Here is a 19,650-nt window from a genome sequence, read left to right on the forward strand (position 1 = left end):
GGTCAATATGCTGCACTTGGGTTGGCATAGGCTGGATCCAAGAGAGACCGAGCACATGGCTGCGTCTCTTCTTATCCCTCTGGAATTTTACGCTCTTTGGGGCGGTCCTTATCTTGGACCCAATAATTCGACAGGCTTCGCTCACTGCCTTCGATTTTGGCCAATAAAGGGGTGGGTGCCTTGATGGCTGGGCGTGTCCTTAGCGGTCATTGACTTTGGCTCTTTGGGCTCCCTGAGTAAAGGGAGTGGCGCCGCTTAGTCTGTATCTGTATCGGTTACCTGAGTACAGTTCTTTTGTTCTGGGGAAATGGGCCATTAGAATGCAAACGGGGGGGGGGGGGGTGGTTTCGATCGTGTCTAGCTATCTGGGTTGCAGATACACACACAAGTTCTGAATCCTGGGTTGGCCATAATTCCCATGGTCCTTTGCAGGTGGCCATCTGAGATGGCTACAATGTGTCTCCGTTTGCTCTCAACAATTTATTTTACTGTCACTCTTGTAAAACATTTTGCTGTATCTTTTAATGTTTTTGAAGTTTCTTTCTTCATATAACTTTCCTTGTCCTGCTATTCACCTCTTTTATATTATTCAATTTAACCTTTCCTTTTATTATTCAATGTTAACCTTTTAAGTGCTTCATTATCCAAAACATCATTGCATCCTGAAATTGAGTGTTTTTGGTGGAATATACTGATACTTATTTTGTAAATTTGCACTTTTCTTTAAGAAAAAAAGTGCCATTTCCTGTTTTATGACTTTGTCCAGCTTGTTTCCTCAAGACTCAAAGTCTCCCTGAATCCAATCGGGTGCTTTTTGTACTAACCATTTTCCTTTCTGGTTGGATCTTAAACTTTGCATTGTGGGGCAACACGGTGGCGCAGTGGGTTAGCCCTGCAACCTCACGGCACCAAGGTCCCAGGTTCGATCCCGGCTCTGGGTCACTGTCCGTGTGGAGTTTGCACATTCTCCCCGTGTTTGCGTGGGTTTCTTCCCCACAACCCAAAGATGTGCGGCCACACTAAATTGTCCCTTAATTGGAAAAATGAATTGGGTACTCTAAATTTATTTTTAAAAACTTTGCATTGTGTACAACTGCTCCCAAGATCCTTAGACCAGGTAGACACTTTTGATGTGGCTACCTCATTATAACCAAAGCCAACAATACCTTGACCGCTGTATAATAATAAGGTACCCTGCTGCTGCTCCTTGGGCAGTCCATTGGCAGAGAGTGCTTCCACACTGAGTTCTCAGGTGATTGAGGAGTCAAATGATCGACCTACAGTCTCTGTCACAGGTGGAGCAGTTGGTAGTTAGAGAAGTGAGTGATTGGGGTGCTCGGATTGCCATGTGCCCATTTTTACTGTTGACGCTTGGCCTCTGTTTGCTCTTGGCGATGAAACTCATGTTCAGTTGTTTCTCTGATGCTTTTCCTCCACTTGGGTTGACTTGGGCCAGGTGTCGGTGAGGCTGTTGCACTTTTTCAAGGAGCTCTTGAAGTGTTTCTTGTGCCCTCCTGGGACTCTCTTGTCGTGTCGAAGCTTCAAGTAGCTCAGGAGCTGATCGAGCATAGTCAATGATTTGATGTTGCGGATGTTGATCTGAGCAGGAACACTGGTGCGCCTATCCTGCCAGTGGATTTGAAGGCTCATGCAGAAACCGCATTGGTGGTACTTCAAGGTTTTGAGCTGCCTGCTGCTGCATATAGTCCACGCCCCTGAGCCATATAGGAGGGCGGATATCACTGCTACTCTGCTGCACAATAGCACAGTGGTTAGCACTGTTACTTCACAGTGCCAGGCTGCCGGGTTCGATTCCCGCTTCAGCCACTGTCTGTGCGGAGGCTGCACGTTCTCCCTGTGTCGGCATGGGTTTCCTCCGGGAGCTCTGGTTTCCTACCACAAGTCCCGAAAGACGTGCTTGTTAGGTGAATTGGACATTATGAATTCTCCCTCCATGTACCTGAACAGGTGCCGGTGTGTGGAGACTAGGGGATTTTCACAGTAACTTCATTGCAGTGTTAATGTAAGCCTACTTGTGACAATAATAAAGATTATTATTATTCTTCGCTTGTTGCCCGGTCTGAGGTCCTGACCTTTAGACGCTCACTCTTCCTTGGGCAACTGAAGGCTGCGCTGGCACACTGAAGGCGTTATTGGATCGTCAATGTTGGCCCTTGACAGCATTGGTTTAGGATCCCAAGGTTTTCCAAGGCTGTGTATTTTTATATAAAGGGGTCAGTTAGGTTTTCTTACGGATATTAAGGCCTATGCTCTCCTACGTCTAGGTGAATGTGTTGGCGATAGCTTGGAGCTTGACCTCTTGAGTTTGCGCAGATGCAGGTATGGTTCACATGCTGTAGTTCAGTGGCAAAGGACAGGATGACCTTGCATCTAGCCTGCTGGTGGCAGAGATTGAACAGATTTCCTGTTTAATCTGTAGTTTATCTTCACTCCAGGGAGCTTGCTGAGGGTGAGATGGAGTATTGCAGCAAGGAAGATTGATAAGAATGTTGGTTCGATAAGGCAACTTTGCTTGCTCCAGGCCAAACATGAATTGGGTGTGTGGTGGCATCTGTTGGTCAGGATCACAACTTGCATTTCTTCGCGGAGTAGGCAGGGGACTGTGTCAAAACATTTGGGGGAAGCCGGAACAGAGGAGGACACTGCATAATCCCTTGTGGGTGACAGTGTCGAAGGCCTTTATAAGGTCAAACCAGGCTAGGTCCAAGGGTTTGTGCTGTTCCCTGCATTTCTCTTGCAATTGCCGCGCGGTACAGATAATGTCCGTTGTGACCCTTCGTGGGTGGAATCCATGTTGCGACTCTGGGGGGAGCTCTTCAGCTGCAGGGAGAAGATGATTCAGGATGACTCCTGATGACCTTCCTTGTGGCCGACAGCAGGGAAATTCCTCTGTCGGTACTGCACTCGGACACCTTGCTTGAAGGTGAAACAGACATTTGAGTGAAATAATTTCCCCTCGGCTCAGTCTGAAATAATTGGCCCCTTATCTAGAAACTGTACCCATCTAGATTCCCAATGCCAAGGGAAATGAGCACTTGTGTCCACTGTGCCTCTTGTCCTGGTGTGGTCTCAGCTGAGTCCTGCACATTTGCAGAAGATTTGTTTATTTTGTTTTGTTTGCTGCACTCCATTATCCTTGTAATAAAGGCCAACTTGCAGTTTGCTCCAGCTGCACATTAGCATGTGTTTCTTGTACAAGTTGCACCTAAGTCCCGCTGAACATCTGTCAAGCCATTAAAAAGAAAAATCTGCTTTTCTTTGCGACCAAAGTGAATAGCCTCTCAAACAAACCCCCCAGCTTTGACAAAGAGTTATCAGTACTCTTTTTTTTTTTTTTAAATAATATTTTATTGAAAATTTTTGGTCAACCAACACAGTACATTGTGCATCCTTTACACAACATTGTAACAATACAGATAGTAATGACCTTTTTTAAATTTAAACAAAAACAACAACAAATAAATAAATATTAAATAACAAAAAAAATAAATAAATAAAAACTAGCCCTAATTGGCAACTGCCTTGTCTCAGGCCACCCCCCCCCCCATCCCCCCCCCCCCCCCCCCCCCCAAGTCCTGGGCCGCTGCTGCTGCCTTCTTTGTTCTCCCCTATCTATCTTTCCGCAAGATATTCGACGAACGGTTGCCACCGCCTAGTAAACCCTTGAGCCGACCCCCTTAGGACGAACTTAATCCGCTCTAACTTTATGAACCCCGCCATATCATTTATCCAGGTCTCCACCCCCGGGGGCTTGGCTTCTTTCCACATTAGCAATATTCTGCGCCGGGCTACTAGGGACGCAAAGGCCAAAACATCGGCCTCTTTCGCCTCCTGCACTCCCGGCTCTTGTGCAACCCCAAATATAGCCAACCCCCAGCTTGGTTCGACCCGGACTCCTACTACTTTCGAAAGCACCTTTGTCACCCCCATCCAAAACCCCTGTAGTGCCGGGCATGACCAAAACATATGGGTATGATTCGCTGGGCTTCTCGAGCACCTCGCACACCTATCCTCCACCCCAAAAAATTTACTGAGCCGTGTTCCAGTCATATGTGCCCTGTGTAATACCTTAAACTGAATCAGGCTTAGCCTGGCGCACGAGGACGACGAGTTTACCCTGTTTAGGGCATCTGCCCACATCCCCTCCTCAATCTCCTCCCCTAGCTCTTCTTCCCATTTCCCTTTTAGTTCGTCCATCATAGTCTCCCCTTCGTCTCTCATTTCCCTATATATATCCGACACCTTACCGTCCCCCACCCATTTCTTTGAGATGACTCTGTCCTGCACCTCTTGTGTCGGGAGCTGCGGGAATTCCCTCACCTGCTGCCTCGCAAAAGCCCTCAATTGCATGTACCTGAATGCATTCCCTTGGGGCAACCCATATTTCTCGGTCAGCGCTCCCAGACTCGCAAACTTCCCGTCCACAAATAGATCTTTCAATTGCGTTATACCTGCTCTTTGCCACATTCCATATCCCCCATCCATTCCCCCCGGGGCAAACCTATGGTTGTTTCTTATCGGGGACCCCCCCAGTGCTCCGGTCTTTCCCCTATGTCGTCTCCACTGTCCCCAAATCTTCAGTGTAGCTACCACCACCGGACTCATGGTATAGTTCCTTGGTGAGAACGGCAATGGGGCTGTCACCATAGCCTGCAGGCTGGTCCCCCTACAGGACGCCCTCTCTAATCTCTTCCACGCCGCTCCTTCCTCCTCTCCCATCCACTTACTCACCATTGAAATATTAGCGGCCCAATAATACTCACTTAGGCTCGGTAGTGCCAGCCCCCCCCTATCCCTACTACGCTGTAAGAATCCCTTCCTCACTCTCGGAGTCTTCCCGGCCCAAACAAAACCCATGATACTCTTTTCTATCCTTTTGAAAAAAGCCTTCGTGATCACCACCGGGAGACACTGAAACACAAAAAGGAATCTCGGGAGGACCACCATCTTAACTGCCTGCACCCTCCCTGCCATTGACAATGCTACCATATCCCATCTCTTGAAATCTTCCTCCATCTGTTCCACCAACCGCGTCAAATTTAGCCTGTGCAATGTGCCCCAATTCTTAGCTATCTGGATCCCCAGGTAACGAAAGTCTCTTGTTACCTTCCTCAACGGTAGGTCTTCTATTTCTCTACTCTGCTCCCCTGGATGCACCACAAACAGCTCACTCTTTCCCATGTTCAATTTATACCCTGAAAAATCCCCAAACTCCCCAAGTATCCGCATTATTTCTGGCATCCCCTCCGCTGGATCCGCCACATATAGTAGCAGATCATCCGCATATAAAGATACCCGGTGTTCTTCTCCTCCCCTAAGTATTCCCCTCCATCCCTTGGAACCTCTCAGCGCTATCGCCAGGGGCTCAATCGCCAGTGCAAACAGTAATGGGGACAGAGGACATCCCTGCCTTGTCCCTCTATGGAGCCGAAAATATGCCGATCCCCGTCCATTCGTGACCACACTCGCCACTGGGGCCCTATACAACAGCTGCACCCATCTAACATACCCCTCTCCGAGCCCAAATCTCCTCAACACCTCCCACAGATAATCCCACTCCACTCTATCAAATGCTTTCTCGGCATCCATCGCCACTACTATCTCCGTTTCACCCTCTGGTGGGGCCATCATCATTACCCCTAACAACCTCCGTATGTTCGTGTTCAGCTGTCTCCCCTTCACAAACCCAGTTTGGTCCTCATGAACCACCCCCGGGACACATTCCTGTATTCTCATTGCCATTACCTTGGCCAAGACCTTGGCATCTACATTGAGGAGGGAGATTGGTCTGTAGGACCCGCATTGTAGCGGATCCTTTTCCTTCTTTAAAAGAAGCGATATCGTTGCTTCTGACATAGTCGGGGGCAGTTGTCCCCTTTCCTTTGCCTCGTTGAAGGTCCTCGTCAGTAGCGGGGCGAGCAAGTCCAAATATTTTCTGTAAAATTCAACTGGGAATCAGTCCGGTCCCGGGGCCTTTCCCGTCTGCATGTTCCTAATTCCTTTCACCACTTCTTCTACCGTGATCTGTGCTCCCAATCCCATCCTTTCCTGCTCTTCCACCTTGGGAATTTCCAGCCGATCCAAAAACTCCATCATTCTCTCCCTCCCATCCGGGGGTTGAGCTTCATACAATTTTTTATAAAATGTCTTAAACACTTCATTCACTCTCTCCGCTCCCCGCTCCGTCTCTCCATCTTCGTCTCTCACCCCCCCTATTTCCCTCGCTGCTCCCCTTTTCCTCAATTGGTGTGCCAGCAATCTGCTCGCCTTCTCTCCATATTCATACTGTACACCCTGCGCCTTCCTCCATTGTGCCTCTGCAGTGCCTGTGGTCAGCAAGTCAAATTCCACATGCAGCCTTTGCCTTTCCCTATACAGTCCCTCCTCCGGTGCTTCCGCATACTGTCTGTCCACCCTCAAAAGTTCTTGCAACAACCGCTCCCGTTCCTTACTCTCCTGCTTCCCTTTATGTGTCCTTATTGATATCAGCTCCCCCCTAACCACCGCCTTCAACGCCTCCCAGACCACTCCCACCTGAACCTCCCCATTGTCATTGAGTTCCAAGTACTTTTCAATGCATCCCCTCACCCTTAAGCACACCCCCTCATCCGCCATTAGTCCCATATCCATTCTCCAGGGTGGACGCCCTCTTGTTTCCTCCCCTATCTCCAAGTCTACCCAGTGTGGGGCATGATCCGAAATGGCTATAGCCGTATATTCCGTTCCCCTCACCCTCGGGATCAATGCCCGACCCAACACACAAAAGTCTATGCGTGAATAGACTTTATGGACATAGGAGAAAAACGAGAACTCCTTACTCCTAGGTCTACTGAATCTCCACGGGTCCACCCCTCCCATCTGCTCCATAAAATCCTTAAGCACCTTGGCTGCTGCCGGCCTCCTACCAGTCCTGGACTTCGACCTATCCAGCCTTGGTTCCAACACCGTGTTAAAGTCTCCCCCCATTATCAGCTTTCCGGTCTCCAGGTCTGGGATGCGTCCTAGCATTCGCCTCATAAAATTGGCATCGTCCCAATTCGGGGCATACACGTTTACCAACACCACCATCTCTCCCTGTAATTTGCCACTCACCATCACGTATCTGCCCCCGTTATCCGCCACTATAGTCTTTGCCTCGAACATTACCCGCTTCCCCACTAATATAGCCACCCCCCTGTTTTTCGCATCCAGCCCCGAATGGAACACCTGCCCTACCCATCCTTTGCGCAACCTAACCTGATCTATCAGTTTCAGGTGCGTTTCCTGTAACATGACCACATCTGCTTTAAGTTTCTTAAGGTGTGCGAGTACTCGTGCCCTCTTTATCGGCCCGTTAAGCCCCCTCACGTTCCACGTAATCAGCCGAGTTGGGGGGCTTCCCACCCCCCCCCCCTTGCCGGTTAGCCATCATCTTTTTCCAGCTTCTCGCCCAGTTCCCACGCGGCTGTATTTCTCCCAGACGGTGCCCCCCCGCCCATCCTTTCCCGCACCCACTCCCCCCTTTCCCCAGCAGCAGCAACCCAGTAATTCCCCCTCCCCCCCCCCCCCCCCCCCCCCCCCCCCCCGCTAGCGTAATTACTCCCCCCATGTTGCTCCCAGAAGTCAGCAAACTCTGGCTGACCTCGGCTTCCCCCCGTGATCACGGCTCGCCCCGTGCGGCGCCCCCTCCTTCCTGCTTCTCTATTCCCGCCATAATTATCATAGCGCGGGAACCAAGCCCGCGCCTCTCCCTCGGCCCCGCCTCCCATGGCCAACGCCCCATCTCCTCTCCCTCCCCACCTCCCCCCATCACCACCTGTGGGAGAAAGAAAATTTACCATACCGCAGGATTAATCATACAATCCCTCTTCGCCCCCCCCCCCCCACTCGTCCCACCACTTTGTCCAAACGTTCATTTTCGTAGTCCAATCATTCCAATTTTTCTTCTACAATAAAAGTCCACGCTTCATCCGCCGTCTCAAAGTAGTGGTGCCTCCCTTGATATGTGACCCACAGTCTTGCCGGTTGCAGCATTCCAAACTTTATCTTTTTTTTGTGAAGTACCGCTTTGGCCCGATTAAAGCTCGCCCTCCTTCTCGCCACCTCCGCACTCCAATCTTGATAGACGCGGATCACCGCGTTCTCCCATTTACTACACCGAGTTTTCTTCGCCCATCTAAGGACCATTTCTCTATCCTTAAAACGGAGAAATCTCACCACTATGGCTCTGGGAGCTTCTCCTGCTCTCGGTCCTCGCACCATAACTCGGTATGCTCCCTCCGCCTCCAACGGACCCGTCGGGGCCTCCACTCCCATTAACGAGTGCAGCATCGTGCTCACATATGCCCCGACGTCCGCCCCCTCCACACCTTCAGGAAGGCCAAGAATCCTCAAGTTGTTCCTCCTTGCGTTATTTTCCAGTGCCTCCAACCTCTCCACAGATCGTTTCTGGTGTGCCTCCTGTATCTCCGACTTCACCACCAGGCCCTGTATGTCGTTTTCATTCTCTGCTGCTTTCGCCGTCACGACCCGAAGCTCCTGCTCCTGGGTCTTTTGTTCCTCTTTCAGCCCTTCAATCGCCTGTAGTATCGGGGCCAACAACTCTTTCTTCATTTCCTTTTTTATCTCCTCCACGCAGCATTTCAAAAACTCTTGTTGTTCAGGGCCCCATATGAAACTGCCACCTTCCGACGCCATCTTGGTTTCTGCTTGCCTTCCTTGCCGTTGTTCCAAAGGATCCGCTGCAATCCGGCCACTTTCCTCTCCTTTTTCCATCCGTGTCCAGGGGGAACACCCTTCTGGTTTACCGCACGGTGTTTTCAGCCGTTAAAATTGCCGTTGGGGCTCCTATCAAGAGCCCAAAAGTCCGTTTCACAGGGAGCTGCCAAAACGTGCGACTCAGCTGGTCATCGCCGCACCCGGAAGTCAGTTATCAGTACTCTAAACGTGAGCTCCCTTTTCTCTCCACAGATGCTATCCGACCTGCTGAGATTGTCCAGTGTTTTCTGTTTTTGAATAACTTCACACTGCTCCCCATTATACATCTTCCACCTTGTTGCTCATTTAACCTGCACAGATACAGCATTAGCATGTTGACTTATCCCCACTAACTGCTGAACCCTTTTGCTGCTGAATTTCTAATTGCCATTATTCTATTCTCCCCTTGAATTTTTGTTGGTGTTTTGTTATTTGTTTGATGGTCCTTCCTGGAATCATCTTTATCCCCATAGGAAGCTGGAACTTTAAATGCTTTCGAGAGCAAAGTTCCTTCTGCTCCTGTTCTAACATTTTCTGCTCCCCTTTCCTGACTGTGCCAGTAGCTATCCAACTTTCCTCTGCCACTCCTCGTCTTCGTTCGGTGTGATTGCTTTCAGTCCACTCCCTCCCCTCCCTCCCGGAAAGCATCTCGTGCTCCCTGATGTGTCACCTTAAATTGTGAGATTTTGAGCTTGAACAGTGCGAGTTTGGTGACACTTTTCATGCTGTATTTGCTGTAGTTAATATCTGGTGCTCAAAGCTCTCGCACTTTGCAGGAATGATTCTCCGCTGTCTTTCTCATTTTTAGATTTTAGCTTTTTCTCCTTGAAGGTTGATATTTTTTACATATAATATTGGCAGATCTATTTTAAAATTGCCTTTCCCCTCCCGGATTTCCACTCTCTCTCAAATTTCCATTTTAGATGTTTGTCTGCTCCCTTTGTAGCTCCATTAGGTGCTTGCTTTGTGCTTTTGGTTGAGCTATCACTGTCCCATCACAATATTATTCATTAAAACAACAGCTCCATTTTTCTTGCAGTGCACTTATTGATTTTTGTCAGGTGTAATAAGTTGTAGAGCAGCTTGCTTGTTAAAGCAACAACAACTTGTAACTATACAGTGCCTTTAATGTAATAAAACTCCAAGGTGCTTCTCGGGCATGCTATCAAACAGAATTTGACACATAGCCACAAAAGGTGACATTTGGGTGGTTGGCCAAAACTCGGTCAAAGAGGTACACTTTAAAGCGGAGAACAGCAGAGATATTTAAGGAGGGAATTCCAGAATTGAGGATGTTTGGCTGCTGAAAGTCCAGCCACATTCAGCTTTCCAAAGCAACTGTTTACTTCATGATAACCTGGTTCAATCCTTTTTTTAAAAAAAAAGAGTACCCAATTTTTTTCCCAATTAAGGAGCAATTTAGCGTGGCCAATCCACCTAGCCTGCACATCTTTGGGTTGTGGGGGTGAAACCCACGCAGACGCGGGGGGAATGTGCAAACTCCACACTGATAGTGACCCAGAGCCATGATCGAACCTGGGACCTCGGTGCCGTGAGGCAGCAATGCTAACCACTGCGCCACCGTGCTGCCCCATCTGGTTCAATCCTCATTCGACCACAACATTGTATCCTTCCCACACAAATGCAGGAGATGTAACACCTGTTCTTTTTGCCTCTCTTCACACTGTCTAAGGCTCAAACATTCCCCCTCGTTGGTGCAGAGATTTACATACATCTAATCTAGACTACTGTATTAGAAGATAGGAGGAGCCCATTCATCCCTTTGAACCTCACAATCTGGCCTCTTCTATGCTGGGGAGATCAAACGCAGATTATTGTCACAGCTTTGTGGAACACCTCTTGTCTCGTCCCCAATCACGCTCCTTGTGGCCTTTCATTTTAATTCTCCATCTTTCTGAGGCGCTGACCATCTCTGTCCTCTGCCAACTGCACTGTACAAGTAAAGCTTGAGGAACAGCACCTTGTCCTTCAGTTCGGCACTTTACAATCTTCGTGACATTGACTTCAGCAATTTCAGACCATAATCTCTGTCCTATTTTGTTTCCTTTTCTTGTTTCACTTTGTTTCTTGTGTTGTTTTCTGACAGCAGCACATTATTTCATCCTTTGTTTGTTTTCTTGCCCCTTTGCCATTCAATGTCCAGGTAAAGCATGTCATTCAATTTCTCCTGTCCTTCACCATATCACAAATGTTCCTTTTGTTCTTGTTCTCCCCACACCCTTGCTCAAAACCTCCTACATCTCTAACGTTCCCCTGTTCTGATTCAAGGTCATGAACGGGAAATGATAACTGTTCTCTCTCTGCAGTTGCTGCCTGACATGCTGACCACTTAGCGTTTTCTGTTTTTATTTCCGTTTTCCAGCATCCACAGTATTCTGCTTCTCTTTCAAAAAGTTTTAATATTGAGGCATTGCTTACCCTGCGAGCTAATGTAGGTCATGAGATCAGGTCTGTTGGGCAGATGGGACTTGGGGATTCACAGATTGATGCAAAAGTTGATTGTAGGAGTGTAGGTTTAAAAGAAAATACTAGTCGATCACCCATGGTTTTTAAAGTATTTTTTAAAAGTATGTTTCTCTCTCATTTTTCGATCCTTCTTTCTAAGTTTCTTTCAGTCTTGTGCCTGCTTTCCCTTTCTCTGTGTCTGTCTGTCTCTCTTTTCCCCTGCCCCAACCCCACTCTCTCTGTCTGCCTTTTTTTCTTCTCTTGCCCCCCTCCCCCCACCGAACCCGCTGACTTGTATATCTCTCCTCACTGTGCTCCAATGTTTGTTGCCCTGTGTGCCGCTGTCTAGATCCCGTGCTGTCACGGTTCTCTCTCTCTCTCTCTCTCTCTCTCTCTCTCTCCCTCTCCCCCCCACACACACCACCCCAACAAACAGATTTGCCTCTCCATCTCTGCTCTTTTAGCAAGTTGTTATAACTCCCTTTTCACCCCAAGGTTTTGTTCTCCTTTGGAATGGTTTCCAATTTCTTTTCTCTCCCTATCTGAAATGTCATGGTTTTAAATTGGATATTGCACTTAAATACAAATTGCTGATGTTGTGGGGCACAGAGCAGCGAGAGGGATCTTTGTAACTTGCTCTTCCTTTCACACAGCCTGACTCCTTTCACACAGCCTGACTTACTTATGCTCTCTCACCAACAGAATGTTGAGTGGCAGCAGCACAGAGGAGACCCATTTGGCACCTCATGCCTGTGTAGGGTCTCTGAGTTATTCAGCTAGTCCCACTCCTTACCTTTTCTCTACAGCTTTGCAGGTTTTTCTTGAAACTATAGTGAACAAGGCTAAGGCTCAAGTGCTGGAAAATAGGATTAGACGAGATAGGTGTTTGATGACCGGCGGAGATGCAATGGGCCGAAGGACATCTTTGCTGTAAGATTTTTATGACTATCCAGACTGTAAATTTCTCATTCAGAAAACCAGTGCAGACACTGGCTGATTGGCCTCCTCCTTTGTTACGATTCTGTGAGCATTGTTTTCCTTGCCTGACGGCTACATTCTCTGCCTCATGCCGCCGGTAGTGGTGTTCCCGGTTCGGCAGAGAGTCCAGTGTCGGGGAGAAAAGCGCTGATCTATTTCTCATGCTCCGGGCCCCTACTAACGTTGGGATTGAGGTTTGTGCTTGTATGCCAGAGGGAGGATACAAATGGGTCTTAATTCTCTGCTCCTCTGGGCTGGGAATCAACGTGGGTGAGAATTACTAGAGGTATGGACAAACGTTGCCCTGATATGGTGGACCAGGGACATAATCCCTTAAGGGAGTTGACCCCAAATTCCATCCTTGGGAACCCCCCCCCCCCCCCCCCCCCCCTAAAAGAAAAGAGACCCCTGTCTGGACAGTGGCAGTGAAAGAAATTACTGCTGTAACACTCACCTGGATAATACATCTGCTGACTCACACAGGAAGCACCACCTGTCAATTCCTGGAAAGAAAAACTTGTTAGCTGTGTTTGAATCCCTCAGATTCTTTATATGGCTGGTTTAGCTTAGTGAACTAGATAGCTATGGGTTCAATTCCCATACCAGCTTACCCGAACAGGTGCCGGAATGTGGCGACTAGGTGCTTTTCACAGTAACTTCATACTTGTGACAATAAAAGATTATTATTATTATTATTCATTTTCCTGCTGGGCTGTGATTGACAGCTTCCACGCACTCATAGCTGTCAGCTTTGCCTCATTCATCTTCCTTCACGGTTGAGTAATTCTGAAGTGCTCTAACCTCAATGTTTGTAAGCATCAACTAAGTGCTGACCATTTCAAAATCATTCAGGCACGAGGGAGGTGATTTGAAAGCACTTCACAAGTGACTGGACTGTGGCTTCACAGCGCTAAGGTCCCAGGTTTGATTCCCCACTGGGTCACTGTGCGGAGTCTGCACGTTCTCCCTGTGTCTGCGTGGGTTTCCTCTGGGTGCTCCGGTTTCCTCCCACAGTCCAAAGAAGTGCAGGTTAGGTGGATTGGCCATGATAAATTGCCCTCAAGTGTCCAAAAGGTTAGGAGGGGTTATTGGGTTACGGGGATAGGGTTGAAGTGAGAGCTTACGTGGTCGGTGCTGACTCGATGGGCTGAATGGCCTCCTTCTGCACTGTATGTTCTATGTTCACTCTGTTTGAAGTGGTTGATGGAGACGCGATAGTGGGACTCTCTCTGGAATCCCTCGCCATGCATAAATTTGCATGGAAGGATTAGGAATCGCTTCTTGATCTGAGATCACAAAACTGGTGCAATTCAGCTCGGACAGGCGAACAAAGTCTCCCAAGCTGAGAATTTCACCCATTTTCTCTGTTTCTTCCCCAACCCTGCTTCTTTAGCAGGGCTGGTTTAGCACAGTGGGCTAAGACAGGTGGCTTGTAATACAGAACAAGACCAGCAGCGCGGGTTCAATTCCTGTTCCAGCCTCCCTGAACAGGCGCCGGAATGTGGCGACTAGGGGCTTTTCACAGTAACTTCATTGAAGCCTACTTGTGACAATAAGCAATTATTATATAATTTCTTGATGATTTGGGAACCTGCTTTTTATTTTTGTCTGACTGCACTTAGAAAGAGATTATACTGGAAACGTTTATTATACAGTTTCTTTCTCGTGCAGATGCACCTGAAGGGACAACAGACGTTAAACTTTCATTTTACTTTTGGTTTCACTGCAGGCACTGGAATTCTGTGCAGCTGTACTGGATAAATAGCTTTGCAGAACATAATTCACACAACTTATTGGATTTCCTAACAAATTACACTGTACTAATTTGGAATTATTTTGTTTGTATCCTTTTAAAATGGTTGTAGTTGTTTAGTAGCATCAATTAAGAATGTAAACATTTTGATTGGCAAACTAATTTTGTTCACATTACTGCACTAATGAATCATGAAAATGTTTAAAGGAATCTAATTGTCTTTCTTTTTTTTTCTTCAAGGTAAAAACTTGTACACAAATGAATATGTGGCAATTAAACTGGTAAGTCAGTAATTATTGTTACTGTCCATTAGCTACTGTCATGACTGGATCCATAGTAATTCCTATTTTATTGTTGGATTTCTTTGATGTGAAAGTTGTGCAAGCATTTGCTCAAAAGGCAAAATGTTACAATTTAGCATGCAGTATTCAAAACATGTTGAGATAAAGTTTCAGTGAAACCTTCAGGGATTTTGCTTTAATATTTATTCAGAATTGTTTAAGGGAAGCATTAATGTGGCTGTGCAAGTATTTTCACGGTTAAGTAGATTTTTGCTCCCATGCTCAAAAGTTTGGTCTTCTGACAAAGTTCCTGTGCAAAGCAACAATGGAACGGTCATTGTTGCATTTTAAGTTTCCAAACTGTTGGCCACTCTGGCGATGTTTCATAAATGCATAAAGAACAAGAGAATAACTGGGGAAAGAGTAGGATCCATTAGCGACCAAAAAGGTAATTTGACGTGGAGAAGCAAGAAGTGGACTGCGAACAACATAGTGTTTTGAGAAAGGGGCAGTACGAGTAATTACAGGCCTGTAAGCCTAACCTTGATGGTGGACAAATTATTGGGACACATTCTGGAATACGGTGCAAATTGACAGTTAGCGAGGCACTGATTAATCTAGGGCGGTCAGCACAGTAACAAGGAGGGTTATGAGGGCAACGTGTTGGATTTAAAAAAAGGTTTTTTGACGAGGCCCCACACTGCACACTGGTCAGAAAATTAAACGCTCATGAGGTGCAAGAAAGAGTGGCAAGTTGGATCTAAAATTGGCTCATGGGCAGGAAGGAAGTTGATGAGTATTTTTGTGGCCGAAAGACTGATTACTGTGGGGTTCCAAGGAATCTAGGACTGAGCGCCACGACTAATAATATATACAACAATTTGGATTTCAATGTAAGGGGTCTTTATTAATATGAAGTTTGGATATGTTTCGAAAACTGGCTGTCTGGTTGACGGTGCAAAAGAACGCTGTGGACTGCAGGAAGATATAAATCAACTGGTCGGGTGGGGAGCAAAATGGCAAATGGAATTCAATTCCGAGAAGTATGAAGTATTGCAATTGGAGACCGTAAACACAGCAGGGGAATGGGCAATAAATGGGAGGATTGTGAAAAATGCAGAGGAATAGAAGGTACCAAGAAGTATATACCGATAGATTGAAAAAGGTAACCGGGCAGAGCGATCAGGTGATCAAGAAAGCAGACAGGATTCTTTCCTTTGCTCGACGAGGCTTAGAGTATAGAAGCAGAGGTTATGTTCGCACTGTAGAAAGATACACTAGTTGTACCACAACTGGAATATTGCATTAGTCCGACTGGATTTTCAATAGGATGTAATCATGCTAAAAAGGCTACAGAAGAGATTTTGTGAGCATGTTGCCAGGAATGGAGGATTTTGGCTGTGAGGAAAGATTTGATAGGCTGCGAATGTTTTCTTTGGAGCAGTGGCTGATTGAGGTGTATAAAATGCCTAGCTAGAGTGCATAAGAAGGACTTATTTCTGTTCGCAGAGTGGTCAATAACCGAGGAACATAGATTTAAGGGAACTGACAGAAGGATTAGAGGGAACACGAGGAGTAATATTTTCATCCAGAGGGTGGTGTGAGTCTGGAAGTCACTGCCTGGAAGGGTGGTTGAGGCTGTTGTCCTCATTGCATTTATATATTTTTAAAAAACCTTGCAAGTATGTACATGGAGCGCTGTGATCTTCAAAGCTGCAGACCAAGAGCTGGACGGTGGGATTACATTGGATACCTGTTTTTGCAGCCACCACAGACACGGTGGGTTGAAATGCCTTGGAACTGTCAATCATTTTATGTGTCAACATCTGTGATCAAGACGTCAAGAAGTAGTTTCACTGGGAATCACGCATTTTGATAGCGGGCATCTGAACTCAGGCCAATGTGGAAAGATCAAGCTCATAGATTCAATACAGTTTGGTGTGCCAAGCCACTGTACCAGTTGGCCAGATTTACCGGGTTTTTGAATTAATTGCCCAAACCTGGATATCGATGTGCTGTTTGATGGACCTTGTAGGTGAGGCCTGAATACATTTCCCCTATTAGAATTAGCAGAATAGAAGATATCATTTTGATTTCCCTTTTCCAGAAGCACTCACACTAAATTACAAGATTTCCCCTACCTCCATAGTAATGTCCTCGTACATCTGGATTCGATTACAATTTCTTGTGCTATTTATTGACTTGTTGATGGTTTACTTTTAGCTTTGGGTACTGCAGGTACACAGAAAATGGTAATTTGACATTGCATGGTTTAAAAAAAAAATAAATAAATAATAATTTAGAGTGCTCAATAAGTTTTTTTCCAATTAAGGGGTAACTTAACATGGTCAATCCACCTAACCTGCACATCTTTGGGTTGTCGGGGTGAAACCCACGCAGACGCTGGGAGAATGTGCAAACTCCATACGGACAGTGACCCGGGGCCGGGATCGAACCTGGGATCTCAGTGCTGTGAGGCAGCAGTGCTAACCACTGCGCCACCATGCCGCCTGCAAACACACTGCATGGTTGATGTACATCTATTTTGACCAGCAAATTTTGAAGGATTTGTTTCATTTAGTTAAAAGATCAAAAAGTCAAATTGCATTTCATCACTAAGTTTACTTGTTTGACTGACTGCTTTTTTTTTCTCCAACTAGTTTAGTCATTCACCACCAGATCTGACTGGACCACATAAAAGCAGGTCTTGCTCATTCACTACTCTGGATCAAACTAGAATATGAAGATCGAATAAAATCACTACAGTGCAGAAGAAGGCCATTACACCCATTGAGTCTGCACCGACCCTCTCAAAGAGCATCCTCCCAAGGCTTACCCTATCCCAATAACCCTGCCTAACCTTTTGGACACAAAGGGAGCAATTTATCATGGCTAATCCACATAACCTGCACATCTTTGCATTGTGGGAGGAAACCGGAGCACCCGGAGGAAACTCGCAACGACGCAAAGGGACTGTGCAAGCTCCACACATAGTGACCCAAGGCTGGAATTGAACCCAGAGCCCTGGTTCTGTGAGGCAGCAGTGCTTACCACTGTGCTGCTCCATGATAACCCATGGCTTTTCTACTTTACTGCAAACTGCCTCTTTTTAAAACCCTCTTCAATGATTCCTCCCCTACCCCCTCCATAAGACGTAGGAGCAGAATTAGGTCATTTGGCCCATCTGGTCTGCTCTGCCATTCAATCATGGCTGACATGCTTCTTATCCCCATTCTCCTGCCTTCTGCCCATAACCCTGTTCCCCATATTAATCAAGAACCTATCTATCTCTGCCTTAAAGACACTCAGTGACTCCACAGCCTTCTGCAGCAATGAGTTCCACAGCACCTTCCGGCTGAAGAAATCCCACCTCATTTCTGTTTTAAAGGATCGTTCCTTCAGTCTGAGTCTGTGCCCTCTGGTTGTCGTTTCTCCTGCTGGTGGAAATGTAATTTTAATTTAACAGACTACTCCTCACCCTTCTCACCAGGATGTGAACTGGCCGCTCCATAAACATGTAATATCAACAGCTCTTAACACCTCTCTGTCGCATTGCTCACTCAACCTCCCTCCGCCCACATCTTTCTCACAACATCTCTCTCCATCTCTTTACCACTCTCTCAACATCTCTCTCTACCAGAATAGAATGGCTTCTCAAGACCTTCTCTTTTATACTTTAAAAAAAGTTGAAATCCCACCATAGTCAATTGTTGGAAAATAGCCAGTTGGCCTATAACTTGTCAGTAATGAAATAAGAATTGGCCCATTGGTTTTAAGCTAATTGTGCCTGTTATCTTAATTTTAAAGACTGTGCTTTGTCTCAACTACGGATGAGACTTTCTGGCTGTTCATGTGGGTGGGACAGCAGGATCTTCTGCTCCTGCTGACAGCGCACCCACTCTGTTATGGCTTGCCCAGCGGTGAGGGGTGCATTCAATGGGAAACACCATTGACAATAGCAGAACCAAAAGATCCAATGACAGGCCGCCTTCCACCACCGTGAACACACTGTGGGCTGCTCAGTAAATCCTGCTGCATATCTCTTAACTTGAGGGAGGCCGAGTGTTGGCCAATAATAATTTTTTAAAAATAATCTTTATTGTCACGAGTAGGCTTACATTAACACTGCAATGAAGTTACCTGTGAAAAGCCCCTAGTCGCCACATTCCAGTGCCTTTCCAGGTATGCAGAGGGAGAATTCAGAATGTCCTAATTACCTAACAGCACATCTTTCGGGACTTGTGGGAGGAAACCGGAGCACCCGGAGGAAACCCACGCGGATATGGGGAGAACGTGCAGACTCCGCACAGACAGTGACCCAAGCTGGGAATCGAACCTGGGACCCTGGCGTGGTGAAGCTACAGTGCTAACCACTGTGCTACTGCGCCGCCCACATAATGGGATAACTCCAATAATGGGGTAACATGGCTGTCTGGCATTTAAAGTTGAGACATCTTGGACAGGACATTTATTCCCTGCACTCAATGTTAATAAGTCATGTTATCTTTTTTATTCCTGAGAAGGGCACAAGTTTCTAATTCAAATCTGTATTACTAATCCGAGTGTTAATGCTTTTAATTCATTTACGAGATGTGGGCTTCGCTGGTTGGGCCAACACTTATTGCCCATCCCTAGTTGCCCTTCAGAAGGTGGTGGGCAGTTACCTTCTTGAACCACTGCAACCCCTGAAGTGTAGGTACACCTGCTGTGCATTTAGGGAGGGAGTTCCAGGAGCGACAGTGAAAAAGTCTGATATGTTTCCAAGCCCAAGACAAAATGCTGGAAAATCTCAGCCGGTCTGGCAGCATCTGTCAGGGAGAGAAAAGAGCTAATGTTTTGAGTCCAGGTGACTCTTTTTGTCAAAGATATATTTCGAAGTTTGGGTGCTGAGTGACTTGGAGCGGAACCTCCAGGTCGTGAGGTTCCCAGGTATCTGCTGCCCCTGTCCTTCCTGATGATAGTGGCTTTGGGTTTGGAAGGTGCTATCGAAGGAACCTTGGCGAGTTACTGCAGTGTACCTTGTGGATGATGCATACTGCTGCTACTGTTCGTCGGTGGTGGAGGGTTTGAATGTTTGTCTAATAATGCATTTATAATTATCAGTTGGGAACTTTTGTGTTCCAAATTACATTTCCATTATCTAACATTTATTAATAAATTACTTATTCTTTAATTGTCTCTCAATTAAAGGGATCAATGTTGTCTAAATATCTAAAGTGACTGGTTTCCAATAATGCTGGTTTAGTTTTTATTCAAGTGGCTCCTATCAATATTAGTAAAAAATACTTAAGAACTTATTCATTTAATTTAATTAAAATGATAGTCATACAAAAACTAGTGATTTTGAAACTACCAACTGGGGCCCAGTTAAAACTAACACACAACTCCAGTTTGGATATTCTAAGTAGCCTTCCA

General features: G+C 46.5%; 1 protein-coding gene across 9 annotated transcripts in view; it reads left to right on the forward strand.

The window, feature by feature from the left end:
- LOC140429491 (casein kinase I) overlaps positions 1 to 19,650 on the forward strand; it is a 359,065-nt gene that overhangs the window by 141,196 nt on the left and 198,219 nt on the right. For all 9 annotated transcript variants that reach the window (XM_072516548.1, XM_072516547.1, XM_072516551.1 and 6 more), the window contains one exon: positions 14,195 to 14,235. In XM_072516548.1, the coding sequence (XP_072372649.1) occupies positions 14,195 to 14,235 (41 nt within the window). The remainder of the gene's footprint in view (positions 1 to 14,194; positions 14,236 to 19,650) is intronic.

The sequence above is a fragment of the Scyliorhinus torazame genome, chromosome 9, assembly GCF_047496885.1.
Source record: "Scyliorhinus torazame isolate Kashiwa2021f chromosome 9, sScyTor2.1, whole genome shotgun sequence".
NCBI classification, from domain to species: domain Eukaryota; kingdom Metazoa; phylum Chordata; class Chondrichthyes; order Carcharhiniformes; family Scyliorhinidae; genus Scyliorhinus; species Scyliorhinus torazame.